This window comes from Pseudopipra pipra, chromosome 4, assembly GCF_036250125.1.
Source record: "Pseudopipra pipra isolate bDixPip1 chromosome 4, bDixPip1.hap1, whole genome shotgun sequence".
In the NCBI taxonomy this organism is placed as follows: Eukaryota; Metazoa; Chordata; class Aves; order Passeriformes; family Pipridae; genus Pseudopipra; species Pseudopipra pipra.
In genome coordinates, this window is record NC_087552.1 from 45834553 (window position 1) to 45849432 (window position 14880).

The 14880-nt window shown below is 41.8% G+C and overlaps 2 protein-coding genes across 3 annotated transcripts in view; one reads left to right on the forward strand and one right to left on the reverse strand.

Annotated features, from left to right (window-relative positions):
- Window positions 1–4330, reverse strand: part of MICU3 (mitochondrial calcium uptake family member 3) — a 54383-nt gene extending 50053 nt beyond the window's left edge. Inside the window, exon 1 of one of the 2 annotated variants that reach the window (XM_064652780.1) lies at window positions 3651–4330. In XM_064652780.1, coding sequence (XP_064508850.1) covers window positions 3651–3920 — 270 coding nt within the window. In that variant the 5' untranslated portion in view covers window positions 3921–4330. The remainder of the gene's footprint in view (window positions 1–3650) is intronic. The other variant, XM_064652779.1, reaches the window with a different exon arrangement.
- Window positions 4331–9202: 4872 nt separating this feature from the next.
- On the forward strand, window positions 9203–14578 carry FGF20 (fibroblast growth factor 20). Its single transcript, XM_064652773.1, has 3 exons — window positions 9203–9891; window positions 12164–12267; window positions 13479–14578. Exons 1-3 carry the CDS (start codon window positions 9588–9590, stop codon window positions 13722–13724), a joined length of 654 nt encoding a protein of 217 aa, XP_064508843.1. The 5' UTR covers window positions 9203–9587; the 3' UTR covers window positions 13725–14578.
- Window positions 14579–14880: the final 302 nt, after the last annotated feature.

Sequence of the window (14880 nt, forward strand, 5' to 3'; positions counted from 1 at the left end):
GTGTAATCATCATTATTACTCTTGGAATCTAAAAGCCCCTTTAAAATTTACTTGTTCCATAAATCCTAGATGACAGCAGTAGGACAAAGCAACTAACTAGCAAGATATATATGATAATCTTATATTCTTAAATATGCCATCACTACTGCCAAGCATTATTTCGACTCAGTAACAGAATCCCATGAAAAGTCAACCGTAGTGACACTAACTGGGACCAGCAAACTCTCAAAATACTTTCACAAGCCATATGAAAATTACCTGGAAGCAGGTGACCTGCCAGAAAAGAAAGTTGTTCTTTGACAGTCAAGACGTAAACTAGGTTAACTGTCCTTTTTTAGTATTTGGTGGTATCAGAAAACTGTTCTGCTGTCTGCTGGAGCTGCCTAGATGAAACAAGATGGCCATTTCACTTATTAAACTTTTACAGAAATTCTTCTGAAGAAACAAGAGAGACACATGGGAATTCAAGACTAGATATTATATTTAGTTTGGCTTTCTTTACAGTAGTTGGTGTGGTGTTACGTTTTGGATTTGTGACCAAAACAGTGTAGATAACATAGAGATATCTCAGCTATTGCTGAGCAGCACTGGCACATTGTCAAGGCTCATTCTGCTTCTCACAATGTCCCACCAGCAAGATAACTGGGGAGGCACAAGAAGCTGGGAGGGGACACAGCTGGGACAGCTGACCCCAACTCACCAAAGAAAGATTCCATGCATAAAAGCTTTGGGGAAGAAAGAGGAAATGGACACACACACATTCGGAGTGATGGCATTTGTCTTCTCAAGTCACCATTAGGTGTAATGGAGCCCTGTGTTTCCTGGGGATGGCTGAACACCTTCCTGCCCATGGGAAGCAGTGAATGAATTCCTTATTTCGGTTTGCTTGTGTGGCTTTTGCTCTGCCTGTTAAATGTCTTTATCTGAACGCATTAGTTTTCTCACTTTTACACTACCAGCTCTCCCTGCCATCCCACTGTGGGAGGGTGAGCAAGTGGCTGTGTGGTGCTGTGTGGTGCCTGCTAGCCAAGGTTAAACCCCAACGTTATAGATGAGACAGCTGCAGCTATCTTGAATCCTTGCATACACTCTGAGTATTTAAATATTTTACTTTTTTACTGAATATCACTTTTTGTGATACTGTTTTCAGTTATAAACTTACTTTGTGTTAACCATTAAAAATGAAATTATCCATTCTCAGTTGCTGTTTCAGAACAATTTTTTTTTGAATGAACAAAAAAAACTGTGGGAGGAGTTAGATTCCTTTTTCCCACATTAGAACACTTAAAAATTTTTAAGACTCTCTGACAAGTCTATGTTTATACAAGTCTATACATTATGGCTGTCTATGTTTTAAAGGATTTCAGGTCTTGCAGGGGCTGGTCACTTTAGTGTCAGGACTGAGGTTTTTTTTTTTTAGAGGTTATTCTGTCCCCCAGGGGTGATGCAAGAAAGCAACAGTGTAACTGCTTTCACCAGCTAGCTGCCATAGATCTCTCTACCAAGACACTGACAGCAGAGATACCAGCTACTTCTTGCTTCCAGTGGTCTAAGCAAATGCATTTGGGAAAAGCACGCTGCTAGAGGGAAGAATAAGGAAGAAACACACAAGTGGAAATATTAGGATGAAACAGAAAAGTGTGGCTTGGATAGAGGAGAAAAAAAAAAGCTGTTGCATTATTTGCTTTGGTGTAATGAAACGCAGACTGAGATGGGAAATGAGATGGGGGAACTAGGGAAATGGGAAAGTGGGGGAAGGACAAACCTCGAAAGCCCCAGAAAACAGTGTCAGACTTTATGCATCAGGAATAAAGAAGAAACATCCAAAAGCAGCTAGAAAGAATCCCAAGATACTTGACCCTCATCATTCGTTGTTGGTCAGTACTTGACAGAATTATAAAAATCTCCTAACAAAACATGCACCACAGTTCCACCAAACTCATCTATACAGAAGCTGCAGATTATCATCCTCCACCCATTAGTCTAACACACTCTGCAGTATATCCAAGAGCTTCATCCTTGATCCTAATAACATTGACACTTTTATGATTTTTCCCAACAGAATTTTCTACTTCCAACATTATTATGCTTTTTAAACTGTTAAACTCTATTAAGGTTGCAAGCTCAGCCCTTAAAATTAGGAATTAAAAAAGTTATTGTCACTACCATGAATACCATTCAATGCAATTTGAACAGTATTCACATCCTTTTTTCCATCTCTGGAGATGTTTCAGAAATCTGTAGTGAGAGAGTTGGTGCTCATCATAGGTCTAGAATGCAATTATAAACGGATCACAGATAGAGCTCATGGTCAAACTACTCTTGGTAGTTCACCATCTCGATCTGCTTTCAAACTATGGTCTTTCCCCACTGCCATACAAGCCTTTTGCAGCACGAGAGTCACTAATAAGAAAACCACAGGAACCCACTACCTCAGACCAAAAGTTTCACAGCTGTTTTCCACATAGGACCATGGTGTTTGTCTTTAAAACTGTGTTTGTCTTCAAAAAAATAGCCCATGTATACATAGAAAATACATTTTACATATTTTTTTAATTTTACATGAATTAAAATATAACCTTAATTCTAAATTTGCAACCTCAGTCCTTTTACAGTGATGTATCTGAAAATTCATAATTATACATCCAACTAAATGAATTGACTTTTCTAGGGTGCAGGAGCCATATTTCCCCTGAAAAAAGACTGAGAATTAAGACTAGCCAAGTAAAACAGTGTTAAGTTCTGTCAAATCAAAACAGTATGAAAACCTGGAGGAGTTTGTCTTCAGTCCTCTATGCCACAGTAACACACTCAAGAAACAAGTACATGAATAATCAAAAACACCTGGCTCAACTTCCCTTCATAAAGGATGCTGCCGACAGAATCTGCATTTCAGCTAATGACACAGGGCAAAAGGGCTGATAACATTCATTCTTAAGACCAAGGCCTCTGCTGCAAAAATGTAGATCCTGCTCCCAAAGACAGTTTAAAATAAACTTGGTATACAGAAAGCAGGCCATTTGCACCACTGATTTCCAGTCTTAGCAGATCCCATACTGACAAACTGCCTAATCACAGCTCTTGACACTTTTAAATGAAAAAAACCCCACCCCTATCATTACCACATGTTACTCATGTCACGGTGCGGAGTATCTCCCTTATCACTTCATTTTCCAGGTAAACTCCAACTGTTTCTTGTCACCCCTGGTTACTCAACCTGTGTTTTCTCTGAACTAGTTCGGCTGAAGCGTTATTTGTCATAATGCTGTCACTTTGTACGCAGCTCTGCGTAAACCTTTCACTCTACAGGAAATTTTATACTAAATCGATAACTGTCCTAAGGATAAAGAAGCTGAACTCAGGTTTTGAGCTGCTCTATTTGCAAACCGGCACTCTCTATTAAAGAAAGGTTCGGACAGCACCAGAGACGAGGCGCAGCCAAGGCGCGTCAGTGCCCGCTACCCGCCGCGCTCCGGTGACAGCCCGTCCCTCCCGAGGGGTCACAGCTCCTCCCGGGGCCCTGCCTCGCCTCCTGGCCCCGGGCCGGCCCCACGCAGGGTCACCTCTGCGCCACAGCCCGGGAAGCGCCCCCCCGGCCGGCCGCCCCTGGCAGACACGGTCCCGCTGCGAAAGGACGCGCACACACCTACCGTCTCCTTGGCAGCGGCCGCCACGGGGATAGGGAGCAGCGCCCGGGCCCCTGCCGGCTCCCGGGAGGGCTCCCGCCGGCGCTCGGACAGCCGGTACCCCGCGTACCCGGCGAGAGCCGCCCCCGCTGCCGCCAAGCCCAGCTCCCGCCGCCACCGCCGCGGCCCCGCCGGCCCGACCCCGCCGCCGCCCCACAGCCGCCGTGCCGGCGGAGCGCCGGGTGCGGGCCCCAGGCGGCGGCGCCACCGCAGGAGGGAGCGCAGGGCGGCCATGGCCCCCTCCGCCCCAGCGCCGGGCGCTCCGAGCCCCCGGTGCCGGCAGAAGCCTCGCGAGAAGCGGGAAGGGGAGGGGAACCGAGCGGCCCCGGCAGGCCCCGCCCCGCCCGCGCCAGCGGGCGCTCCGCGGGCACCGCGCCGGGATACGGCTGCCGGCTCCAGGGATGGGCAGCAGTCCGCGGCGGGATGTGCGGTGCCACTGGCGGGCCGCCGCCAAGTTAGTGGAGATACGAGGTGGTCAGACCAAACACGAAGAACGGGCACGACCCTGGATCCGCCCAGTTCAAGCCAAAGTGCCTGGGAAAGGGGATGCGTGGGAACTGCCGCGACTGCGGGCAGAGCTGGTGCGTGTGCCGTGGGTCCTCGGTAACGTGCTCTAGAGCCTGACCGCGTGATTCCAGGGCCGTGCTCCCAAGGGAGTGTGCCGCACGACGCAGCAGATGTATCTTTGCCATGTCGGCAGCCTCTCCTCTGATAAATACTCTTGGCGGCAGGTAGCCTCCTTAGCATAACCAAGCAGTAGTTAAAGACCAGTGGTGAAAGATGAGCGTGGTCTTTTGTCCCTACCTGGTGCTGATGGGCGATACACTTCGTCAGGCATTTCATATTAGGCCATTCTTCCATGGTGCAACCTGCATCACCACCTAGGTTTCCTTGAAACTTCATAAACTGCAAACAAACACTTCAAGACATAGCACACTGTATGGCATTTTTTTGCAATGGCCAAGTAGAGCCTCAGTCTTTTTCTTTTGTACATAACTTTTTTCCCAAGTTTTAGCCTATTATCCTTTTTTTCCCCCTAAATCTTTGATGGCTTTGTATATTATTATGAAAAAGATTTTGGAAAATACACAAACCATAACTCATTTCAATGGCTTTAACACACTCGTGCATTTTCATATTCTAAAAAACATTTCAGTGACACAGTGATACTGTATCAAGGGAAAAGTGTGGCCATGTTTGTCAACAGACAGTTTGTCAGTTCATGCAACTCTAAGCATGGCCATGGTTGAATTTCCTCAGAGCTACAGCTGGAAAGGCTGGGCTGAATGATAGGTTTACTGCATTTCTTTCAATATTTTAGAATACTGTAAGCAAATTCATCCCTCAAGTAATTCCCTTGACTTCATTATTCCCATCTGTCAAAACCTTTTTTTTAATTTTTTTATCTAAGCTTTATTTTATAGTATGCTGTATGTATGATTCCCAGTCAAAAGTCATCTCCAAATCTGAGTTATATCTGTGTACTAAATGACTAAAAGCCAATATGTAGGTGTCAAGGCAATAATAGTTTCAGATGCTTAATATGACTGAAACTCGAGTACTTTTCCTGCAGTTACATGACTAACCATCTAGTCTGTAAAATTCTGTAGAATGTGTCTTGAATCTTTTCAGTTCTAGCTGCCTCATTAGGAGACATCATTCACCAATACCATTACCTTTTTCAAATAGCCTACTTTTTCTGTTTGGCTGGGAAAGAAACCACTTTTGGTCAATGTAGTGTCCCAAAGTAAAGCTATTAGGAGCTCATCAATCATGTAAACTGTGGACATGAACCATGATTTATCTCCCTGTTCACATTGTTTCCCTGAAATTGGTAAGACACATTTTAATGACTTTTCAATAACACCTTTAGGCTAAATTTTTTTCACTTCAAAAAATCCAATACACATCTGCAGCTACTTACACCTGGATATATTAGTCAGAACTTCCCTGGTGAGCTGTTTGTCAGGAACAAGAGCAAAATTTATTTGTGCAGCAAGTCAAAAGACATAAGCTGCCTGCACATCTTATATGCACAGATTCAGAAAGCATGTAATTTAAATAAATCAAGGTGGTTTTAATCCAATGATTCACTTAGAGAACTAATAAAAAAGCTGCCAAAGGAGGCATTTGAATGTTGATATATGGAAACGATCTATTCTCACTGGATGTAACCATGTAAATGTGTGCTTGCTACCTAGCTTCTCCATCGCATTCTGCTTATACAGGAGTTTATTCATGTGTGTCCGTGAAAACATGGACAAAAAAATCAAGAATCTTAAAAAGCCCTATGAATTTCTGACTTAATGTAAAGAAATAAAAGAAATGAAAGTGTAAGAAATGCAGAACTCGCTTTCCATAGGAAAAGAATTTTTTTCAGCATAGTTTTTCTCTCATTTGAGTTTTTGCGAATAGGTAGATATACTTATATATACATGTATGCATACATACCTGCAACTGTATCTGTTCGGAAGAGAAAGTTGTGAATGTTTTTTAAATCTGCGTGTATCGCATTTTAAAAGCTTTTGATCATCAGGCTATGACCTGATTTGTACACGGAGACTTGGAAAAGGTTCTGTTCTTTCTAGTAAATTCTGCGCAAAAATACACCTTATTTCACTCAGACTTGCAGTGCTCAGAAAGGCACTTGCAACTTCTGCATGTTCTGCTTGCCTTGTTGAAATCAGCCAACCATGTTTTCTTGTCCAAATCAAGGAAGAATCTTGAACTGACCGTGATACCCAGGTATCTGTAGCTGGACATACCCTTTTATGTTATATTTCATGGTTTTTGTTCTGCCAAGTGTTTTCTTTCTCATGTATTCATGAACCCTCCCAGTATTTTATTATGTCATTAAAAATTTACGGCTGGCACAGCAGTGTTGTAAGGGAGTTCTAAAATTAATAAAGGTGCAATAAATTGCAGGACATACAGTTTTATACCAACCAGGATCTTTATAGATACACAGATATCTCTCTCTTTCTATCTATCTATCTATCTATCTATCTATCTATCTATCTATCTATCTATCTATCTATCTATCTATCTATCTATCTATCTATCTATCTACAGACTATCTGTGAAAGATTGCAGTCCCTTGCTTTGTCCATTCCCTTTGTAGGCACCAGATTTTGCTTATGACAGCATGCTATTCTTGGTAAATATACAGTAATTATATTGTCTTTAGAAGCCAGAACTACTTGCTATGGAAATAAAAACTCAACCACATATGTATTTGTTCAATGACATTGAAAGTGCTGTCTCTAGGAAGTATATGTAGAGTTGATTAGATTGTACTGTATACTTTAAGTTGAATTATGTACTCTTGTAAAAACTCTCTTCCAAATTATTTAACTTCCCATGGTAGAGTCTCAGAAGGTGCAAAAAAAAAAAATCTTTAGTGTTATCTTTTCCTGTCACATGACTAGTGCAAACACACAAAAAAAATCTTATCTTTTTGTTACTTTTCTGGTACTTTATAGAACAGCATAACCGGTTTAGTGCCCAGACATTAAAGACTCCACTCGGAAAAGATCGATGTTGTGTATTCCACTCTACTTTAAATGTTTCCATTATATAACAGGAAAGATTTAGCCATAAGGGTCTTTCAGTGTGTGATGGATGAAGATTTTTTTTTTTTTAAAAAGCCATCCTTCTCTACTGGAGACAGTGGTGCCATCTGACCAGAAAACCCCTATACTATTTGTAGGACTCGAAGGTTCTTCTTGGACCCAGGAGCAGTACCTGTAGAGGAGCATCGTTAGGCTGAGAAGAATATACCTCCTCCATTCAGCTGTACCATCCTAGTGCATGTACTGCAACTCAGCAGCTGTGATGAGCAGTTTCATCTTGACCTGCCAGTCATGTCAATAAAAATACTTGATGTGTGTTTCAAACGTTTTAGGTATATTTGAGTAATCAGTGTACAGGCTACTTGAGAAATAGGTGCCATATAGATTATTCAGCTTTGATCTATTTCTTTGATTTAGCACTACAATTAAGTAGATTTGCTTCAAAGAGAAAGCTCATTGGTTGATGTTTTACACTGATGTGATAATGTTTACACAGATGTGCTTTGAAATCTCGATTATGGTGGATTTTTGGGTCCCACCACATGACAGGCTCCTGTTATCTAAAAGGTAAAATAATATAACATCTATCTGTAACTGCCTTCAGAGCGGGTCTGCCTGTGCTCTCTTCTGAGGTGATTTATCTGATCATTGTATTTAGCATTAATTTTTTCAGTTTTAAATCCTTCCACAGTAAATCACTTGCTTTAAAGCAGCCTTTTTATAATTCAGGTGCACACAGGGGCAGTACTTAGGACTGCAGTGATGAAAAGGTGTAGCATTACCTGCTTTAAAGCACCTGCCAATTAATTAGCCCTATACTCTCCGTAGCAAATAAAGGTAAGCAATCAAATCCATTTGATCTCTCAGATTTAGACTGTGACTGAAAAGACCACGAAGCAAGACGGGAGAACTAATCTCTCATGATTCTCTGCAACTTTTTTGTTTAAATGAAACCTTAAACTGCCAAGTGATTCTCTTGAACTTTTGAAAGAATTAACTATGAAAGATCTTTGCATTTTATACTCTAATACTGTGTTTTAACATAGGCAAGGAACTGCATTGCGTTCTTAAATGCTAAGATGGGTCATGTCGTTTCAGCCCTAAAATTCATTAGACCTTACAGAAAAAACAGGAAAGATAGCAAAAGTTAAGCTCTTAGATTTAATATAACGTTGTTTTACCATTGCTGATAATGAATGAGCATGTGTTCCACCAATGCATTTACATGCATGAACTATTCTAATTTGGGGATAAAAAAAAGCATATGCTCATCTCGAACAGGACAGCAAAGTGCCAAACTGTTTCAAAACGCTGTGGAAAGACAGCAGGGAACTTTCAGTAGATGATATTGCTAATTTGTGATGTTCCCAGACTTTGGCTATGGGCCCAATGCAAAACCCCAAAGAAGATGGATTAGATGAGCCACCTCTCAATCTTTCTTTCTTTTTCTCGGCAAGTTTTGAAAATATTTATTGCAAGCAATGAGTTGCCCATTTATGTTTTTAAGACCTCCTGTCAATACCCAAATGCTATAGATCAGTTTCATGTCACATTAATGATAAATTAAATATGAGGGAGAATTTGCAAAGGGGAAAACACCTTCCTTGACTATGCCAATTTCTTTAGAAATCCCCGTCCTTGTAGTTGAAGTGATAAAAGGGAAGGGTAATGCATGTACATTTTATTAGCGTTTTAGAAACAAGGAGTAAAACTGTCAGATCTTTGTTTTTTTTCTTTCATGTGTGTCTGGGCAGGTCTAACCCTCAGGTAACGCCCTTTCTCCTTCTTCCCTCCTGCCTCTCCTTGCACCTGTCCACGTAATGCTCCGCCAGCTCCCGCCCGGGACCCGCTCCCGCCCGCCCCCCGCTGCCCGCTCCGCGCCGGGGCCGCGCCCGCGCCGCGCGTGTGCGCGCCCGCTAGTGCCCGGCTGCGCGCCGGGGGCGCGCCCGGAGCCCCCTCCCCGCTGTCAGCGCAGATCAGAGGAAGGTGCGAGCGGAGTTGGAGCCGGTTTACAATTTCAAACGCGGCCTCCCCGCAGCGCCTTCATTAGCATATGTCAGGGGACCGCCGTACATATATACACGCGCGCGGGGCGTATGAACAGCACCCCGCTGCCTGGCTCGCACCAGCTCGGCTCGGCTCGGCTCGGCTCGGCTTAGCTTAGCTTGGCTCAGCTCAGCTCAGCTCAGCTCAGCACGGCTCGGCTCCGCTCGGCCCTGCCGGCTCCCCATGCTTGGGGCTCCGCGGCGCACCCCCACATGCCCACCGGGAGAGGCCGGCAGCCGCTCTCCGCCGCCGCCGCGCCCTAGCCCGCTCGCCCCGCGCCCCCATGGCTCCGCTGGCCGAGGTGGGCGGCTTCCTGGGCGGCCTGGACGGCCTGGGGCAGCCGGTGGGTGCCCACTTCTTGCTGCCGCCCGCCGGGGAGCGCCCGGCGCTGCTCGGGGACCGGCGCGCCCCGGCGGAGCGGGCGGCCCGCGGCGGCGCGGCAGCGGCGGCAGCGGCGGCGGCGGCGGACCTGGCGCACTTGCAGGGCATCCTGCGGCGGCGGCAGCTGTACTGCCGCACCGGCTTCCACCTGCAGATCCTGCCCGATGGCAGCGTGCGCGGCACCCGCCAGGACCACAGTCTCTTCGGTAGGCGATATGGCCCCGGCGTGTGCGTGTGTGTGCGCGCTACCACACGCGGGTGCGTGTCTGTGCGGGTGCTGGTTTGTGTGTTTGTGTCTGCGTGTAAACGAGTCTCTGTGTACCTGGACGTGAGCAGTCGTGCTCTTGGGAGAGAGTTGTGATACTGGTGATGCTGAGGCCGGTGGATGAGCCCTCAGTACCGGCTTCACCCTTTGGCATTAGCCCATGGGGTCTGCACAAGGGCAAGGTAGCGAGGGAGGGTTGCACATCCCATGAGAGCCAGGAGATGGGCATGTATTCTTTGCTCAGCCTATGCTGGGGATCTGTAAGCACATGCATGTGCTTGCAGGTTTAGTGGAGTGGGAAAAGTCGCGAGTCAGGCCGATCCTTTTTCTATTCGCTATAGGTGTCGAGCTTCTTGAGTCTTTGTAGAATAGTATAGGTCACGGACCTGGGCATGCTGATACTTAGGCTGCATTAGACTGCTCTGCTTCGCAGGACAGAACGTTGAAGCTGAGGAGCCTAAAATGCCTCTTTGCTCAAATGCTTAAAATGCTTCCCAGTCAGGTTTCTCTGTCAATAAACCCAGAAGAGATGAAGACAACCCTCAAAAGTAAACGTTTCCTGAGATATGAGAGTAAAACCTGAATATTAGTTGTAGAAGCTGGACATCTGAACAAACCTCCTTTTGTCAACTACACGTGACTTTTGGTGTGTATTGATTTAGCAGTCCTAAAAAGGTGATTAAAGAGTTTCCTATCATCCTCCCCATAGTCAAAACAATCTGCTGAAATGGCTCTTAATTGCTTTTATAACACATGGATGTTCTAAGAAGTAGAAAAACGGTAGTCAAACAGATCTTCTCAGAAGGAAGTTTTCCTACAGCTTGTAAACATAAAGTAAATCTTTGCTTTAAAAGGAAAATCAAGTTAGCCCCAGATCTAACATTTACTGGGCTTTTTAGTATTGTACTACCTTTATTCTACTGCTATTCTCAGTAAGTTTGTCTGATCTGGTTTCTTTGTGGGTTGTATCACCTGCTTATTATAGTTTTGGAAAAGGGTGGCTTTGAAAGTGATATCAGAAAGACAAAATACCTCCACCTCCTTTATGGGACTTCTTGCTTTAGCAAGTGAAAAACTAGGATGATTTATGTGTGATAAGAGTTTTTAATGCTTACTCTTTGCAAAGGATTTATTATTTTCTCGTGGTTTTTAATATAACTAAGAAACCTTCCAAAGTTGAATTAAAATTCAAAACATTTTAAATTATTGCATAGTCTGGACAGTCCATTTGTCTGAGAGTGAAAATTGTCCTGAAATCTTAAATAGTAGGTAGACAAAAAGTCATAATCAAATGCCTTATTTAAAACTACTTACCTTAGATTCAGATCTTTTTTTAATGTTTTGTGGTTTAATTGCTGAACGCAAAATCTTAGGCATGATTCTAGCACAACTTCTTTTTGAGGCTTTGTTTACATTGTTAACAACTTCCAAAAAGCCAGTTCACACGTTCCCTTTCTTTCATGTTTTGTATATACTGTAATCTGTGCATATCAATTGGTTAAGTATGTTGGCTTACCCTTGCCAAATTCAGGCTTCAAATAGTACCTCATCTCTCAAATACTTTATTTTATTAATATATATTACATTTTTGGGCAAATGTAATATAAATAATGTTGTAATCCAAACAGTAGCAAAAAAAAAGCAGCACATTTCATGTACTTAAAAAGCCTGTACTGAAGACAGCAAGTTGTGTCAAGAGGTGTGGGCCCATATGCTAGATAAGATGTTTGGCAAATACTTTTTTTTTTTCTGTGGGCAGATATGAAATTCCCATCTGTACTTTGATTTCCATTCAAATGATCTAATAATGGATGTGTTTTTTTAAGATAACTCTATAGAAGTAAAGTATGATTTCAGGTAATTCAATCCTATCTTCCAGTGTTTGAATAGGCAGTTTAGCAAATAGTGTACAATCATTCTAGATTCCAACAGCAGAGTACTGATGGCTTTAGCCTTGTGCTGAATAAAATCCTTTCATATTCAACATTAAAAAAAGTTTCTAAAATAATGTAGGATTCATGTTCCTAGATGAGGCTTCTCGAACTGCTTTCCTGTGAATGTTGAGTGCATTTCCATATAGTATTTGAAATTTCAGAGAAAGTAGACCACATTTATTATAGTATGTACATTTTCTTGTTTTCAATTGTGTTTTTGGATGGTATGTATTGTGTGCTTACGAAATGAATTAAAGCAATCCTTTTTTTTTCTTCCAGGTATCCTTGAATTCATCAGTGTGGCAGTGGGACTGGTCAGTATTAGAGGCGTGGACAGTGGCCTTTACCTTGGAATGAATGAGAAAGGAGAACTCTATGGCTCTGTAAGTATCACATCCATGTCAGCTCATACACCTTGAGGTTTTGATTCACTTCTTAACACTATGCAAACTCCTCAAGAAACTAGCATCTCAGCTTTCAAAACACTAACATTTTTTCCTGTTCAAATGTGTAGTATATTTTTGAAGTATACAGTATCTTTGGATACTAAAGATTTGATGGGAAAAGTTTCTCTATCCTAGATGAAGAGAACTGAAAAGAGATATTCCTCTTAAATAATGACAAAAATAGGTAAATTAAATCAGTTATTGGAACAACATTTACATTATGTACTATCTAATTTTATTTTATGAATTCTGCAAATGTATCATAGTGCATACTCTCTCATCAAAAACATAAAATGCAACTGGAAAAAAGTTAGAAGGATAGTTTGAACAAATAATCGACAATTAATATAATACCTGGCTTACTTTATGTAAGTTTAATGCTCCTTTAAAAATCAGCAGGTGGTGCTTCCAGGTACCAAGTTTACAACATGAAAGCATTGTTGCAAATGCTGGGGAAAAGAGCATAATAGCATATGTCACAAAGAAGTACCACTGTTATTTGAAAAATCTGAATGGTGCAAGAGTACTGGCAGTATCTTAGATCCCAACTGGAATATTTTTGTTTAAGAATGAAAATAAGCTTGTACTCGTGACAGTTGATTTGCATCTGTTAAATAACTTCAACGAAATAGATTTTTGCAATACTATCAGTCCTACTCTATTCCTTTCAAGTTTTAAAACATCCTGAGAGAAAATATTCTGTTTCTCCACTTTGGTTGTGGTTATTCCAGTTGAAAATGTGAGAAGTGATGCACACCACAAAGAACATATGGAAATACCTTCCTGATATGTTATAGTGCACCCGAGTCCCTCCACCAAATCTCATTTGTAGAATAGTAGTGAGACAGAACTCTACATAATATAGTTCCTGGAAGTCTGATGAATTTTAATTAAATCATAAATGAGTAATGCTTTCTTAAGTGAGTGTTATCTAACTCATGTTTAAATCTAAAATTGTATACTTACTGGTTTCCAAACTTGATGTCAGGTCCACATAATCTCCTTGCATTTGGTTTGTTGACAGTTAAATGAACAGTAAGGCTACCGAAAGCCTTAAGCATTTTGTTTATTTTTATCATATATTTTTTCATGTCTTCAGATATCTAGTGACAGCTTAACTTATTTTTCTTTGCTCTTTCTTTCTGCAGGAGAAACTAACTTCTGAGTGCATCTTCAGGGAACAGTTTGAGGAAAACTGGTACAACACTTACTCATCCAATGTGTACAAACATGAAGATTCAGGGCGGCGATACTTTGTAGCACTTAACAAAGATGGTACTCCCAGAGATGGGACAAGGTCCAAAAGACACCAGAAATTCACACATTTCTTGCCCCGGCCTGTGGATCCTGAAAGAGTTCCAGAACTGTATAAAGATGTGTTAGGATACAGCTGAAGAAGGAAGCAGCTTTGAAAAAGACCCAAACTGGAGCTGCTGCCCCTGCTTTCCTGGCAATGCAAGCATGAGGAACCTGCAGAGGTCTAGGATGTTGGATGAAAAGAAGCTACTTTGTGAAGGCAAGCCTCTGTTTTCTAACCTTTGGATTTAGGAGACAAAACCTTAAAGCTGAGAGTGGACCAACCTCCTTGAAACTTGTGATTTGTTTGGTAGCCAGTAACCGGAGGGAAGTGTGACTTTTTTAAAAATAACAAACTCTTGGAAATTTTGTCTGGATTATCTGTGGTCTGTAGATTAGCAAAGAACTGCCTACATCCTATGAATGACACAACGGCAGGAAGAAACAGAAAGAAATGTACTGTAAAATGGTAATAAATCCTGAGAACTGTATATGAAGTTTTACTGGCTCCGCTTTAGTGATGGACGTTAGATGTCAATACATCGTAGTCAGAGCTGGAACTTTTCTCCAGGATGGACCTATTTATACATCTCCAGATAGCATATATTTATTTTATATATTTATTTATTAAAGAGTTTATTTTTTACTGGGATATGAAGAGAATACAACCCCTAACCCCAACGAGAAATCATTTACAGTGCCAATATTTACTCTGAATAGAGTCATGATACAGAAGTGACATTACATAGAAAAGCATTCAAAATCTGAACATTCATATTTCATTGCTTATCAGTTACAGATAAGTTTATATTTTATGCACGTACCATTGCCTTGTAACTGTCTTTATTTGGAAAAGAATGTTTAATTTTCTTTACCAATGAAGAGTGCCTTACAGATCTGTATGAAATTCAAATGCACATTTAAAAAGGGAATTAAAAATTATTTCACTTTATTTGGTTTACTGTTATTTTTAAATTGAGAGTCTCTTAGCACACTATGTGTAACATTTCAAACCTGCAAAAATTGTGAAGAATGTATTGCAGTTACCTTGAAAGAAAAAGTAGTATTAGCTCTTCAAATCTTGATTCAAATCACAACATTCTTGATAGTTTTTTGCCAAAGGGTTCCTGCTATTCTCTGTATTACTCAAAATTTTTGTATAGGGTTCTCATCACTATATAAGATGTTTTAATTATATTTCTTATTAATATGCTTAAGGGGAAACAAATTCAGAGTATGAAGTTTTTGATATTG

Excerpts from the sequence above, each read along its gene's own strand:
- FGF20 (XM_064652773.1), top strand. The coding sequence starts at position 9,588 with ATGGCTCCGCTGGCCGAGGTGGGCGGCTTCCTGGGCGGCCTGGACGGC. Across the intron at positions 9,892-12,163 it reads CCAGGACCACAGTCTCTTCG|GTATCCTTGAATTCATCAGT; the intron begins GTAGGCGATATG and ends TTTTTCTTCCAG. Across the intron at positions 12,268-13,478 it reads AAGGAGAACTCTATGGCTCT|GAGAAACTAACTTCTGAGTG; the intron begins GTAAGTATCACA and ends TTCTTTCTGCAG.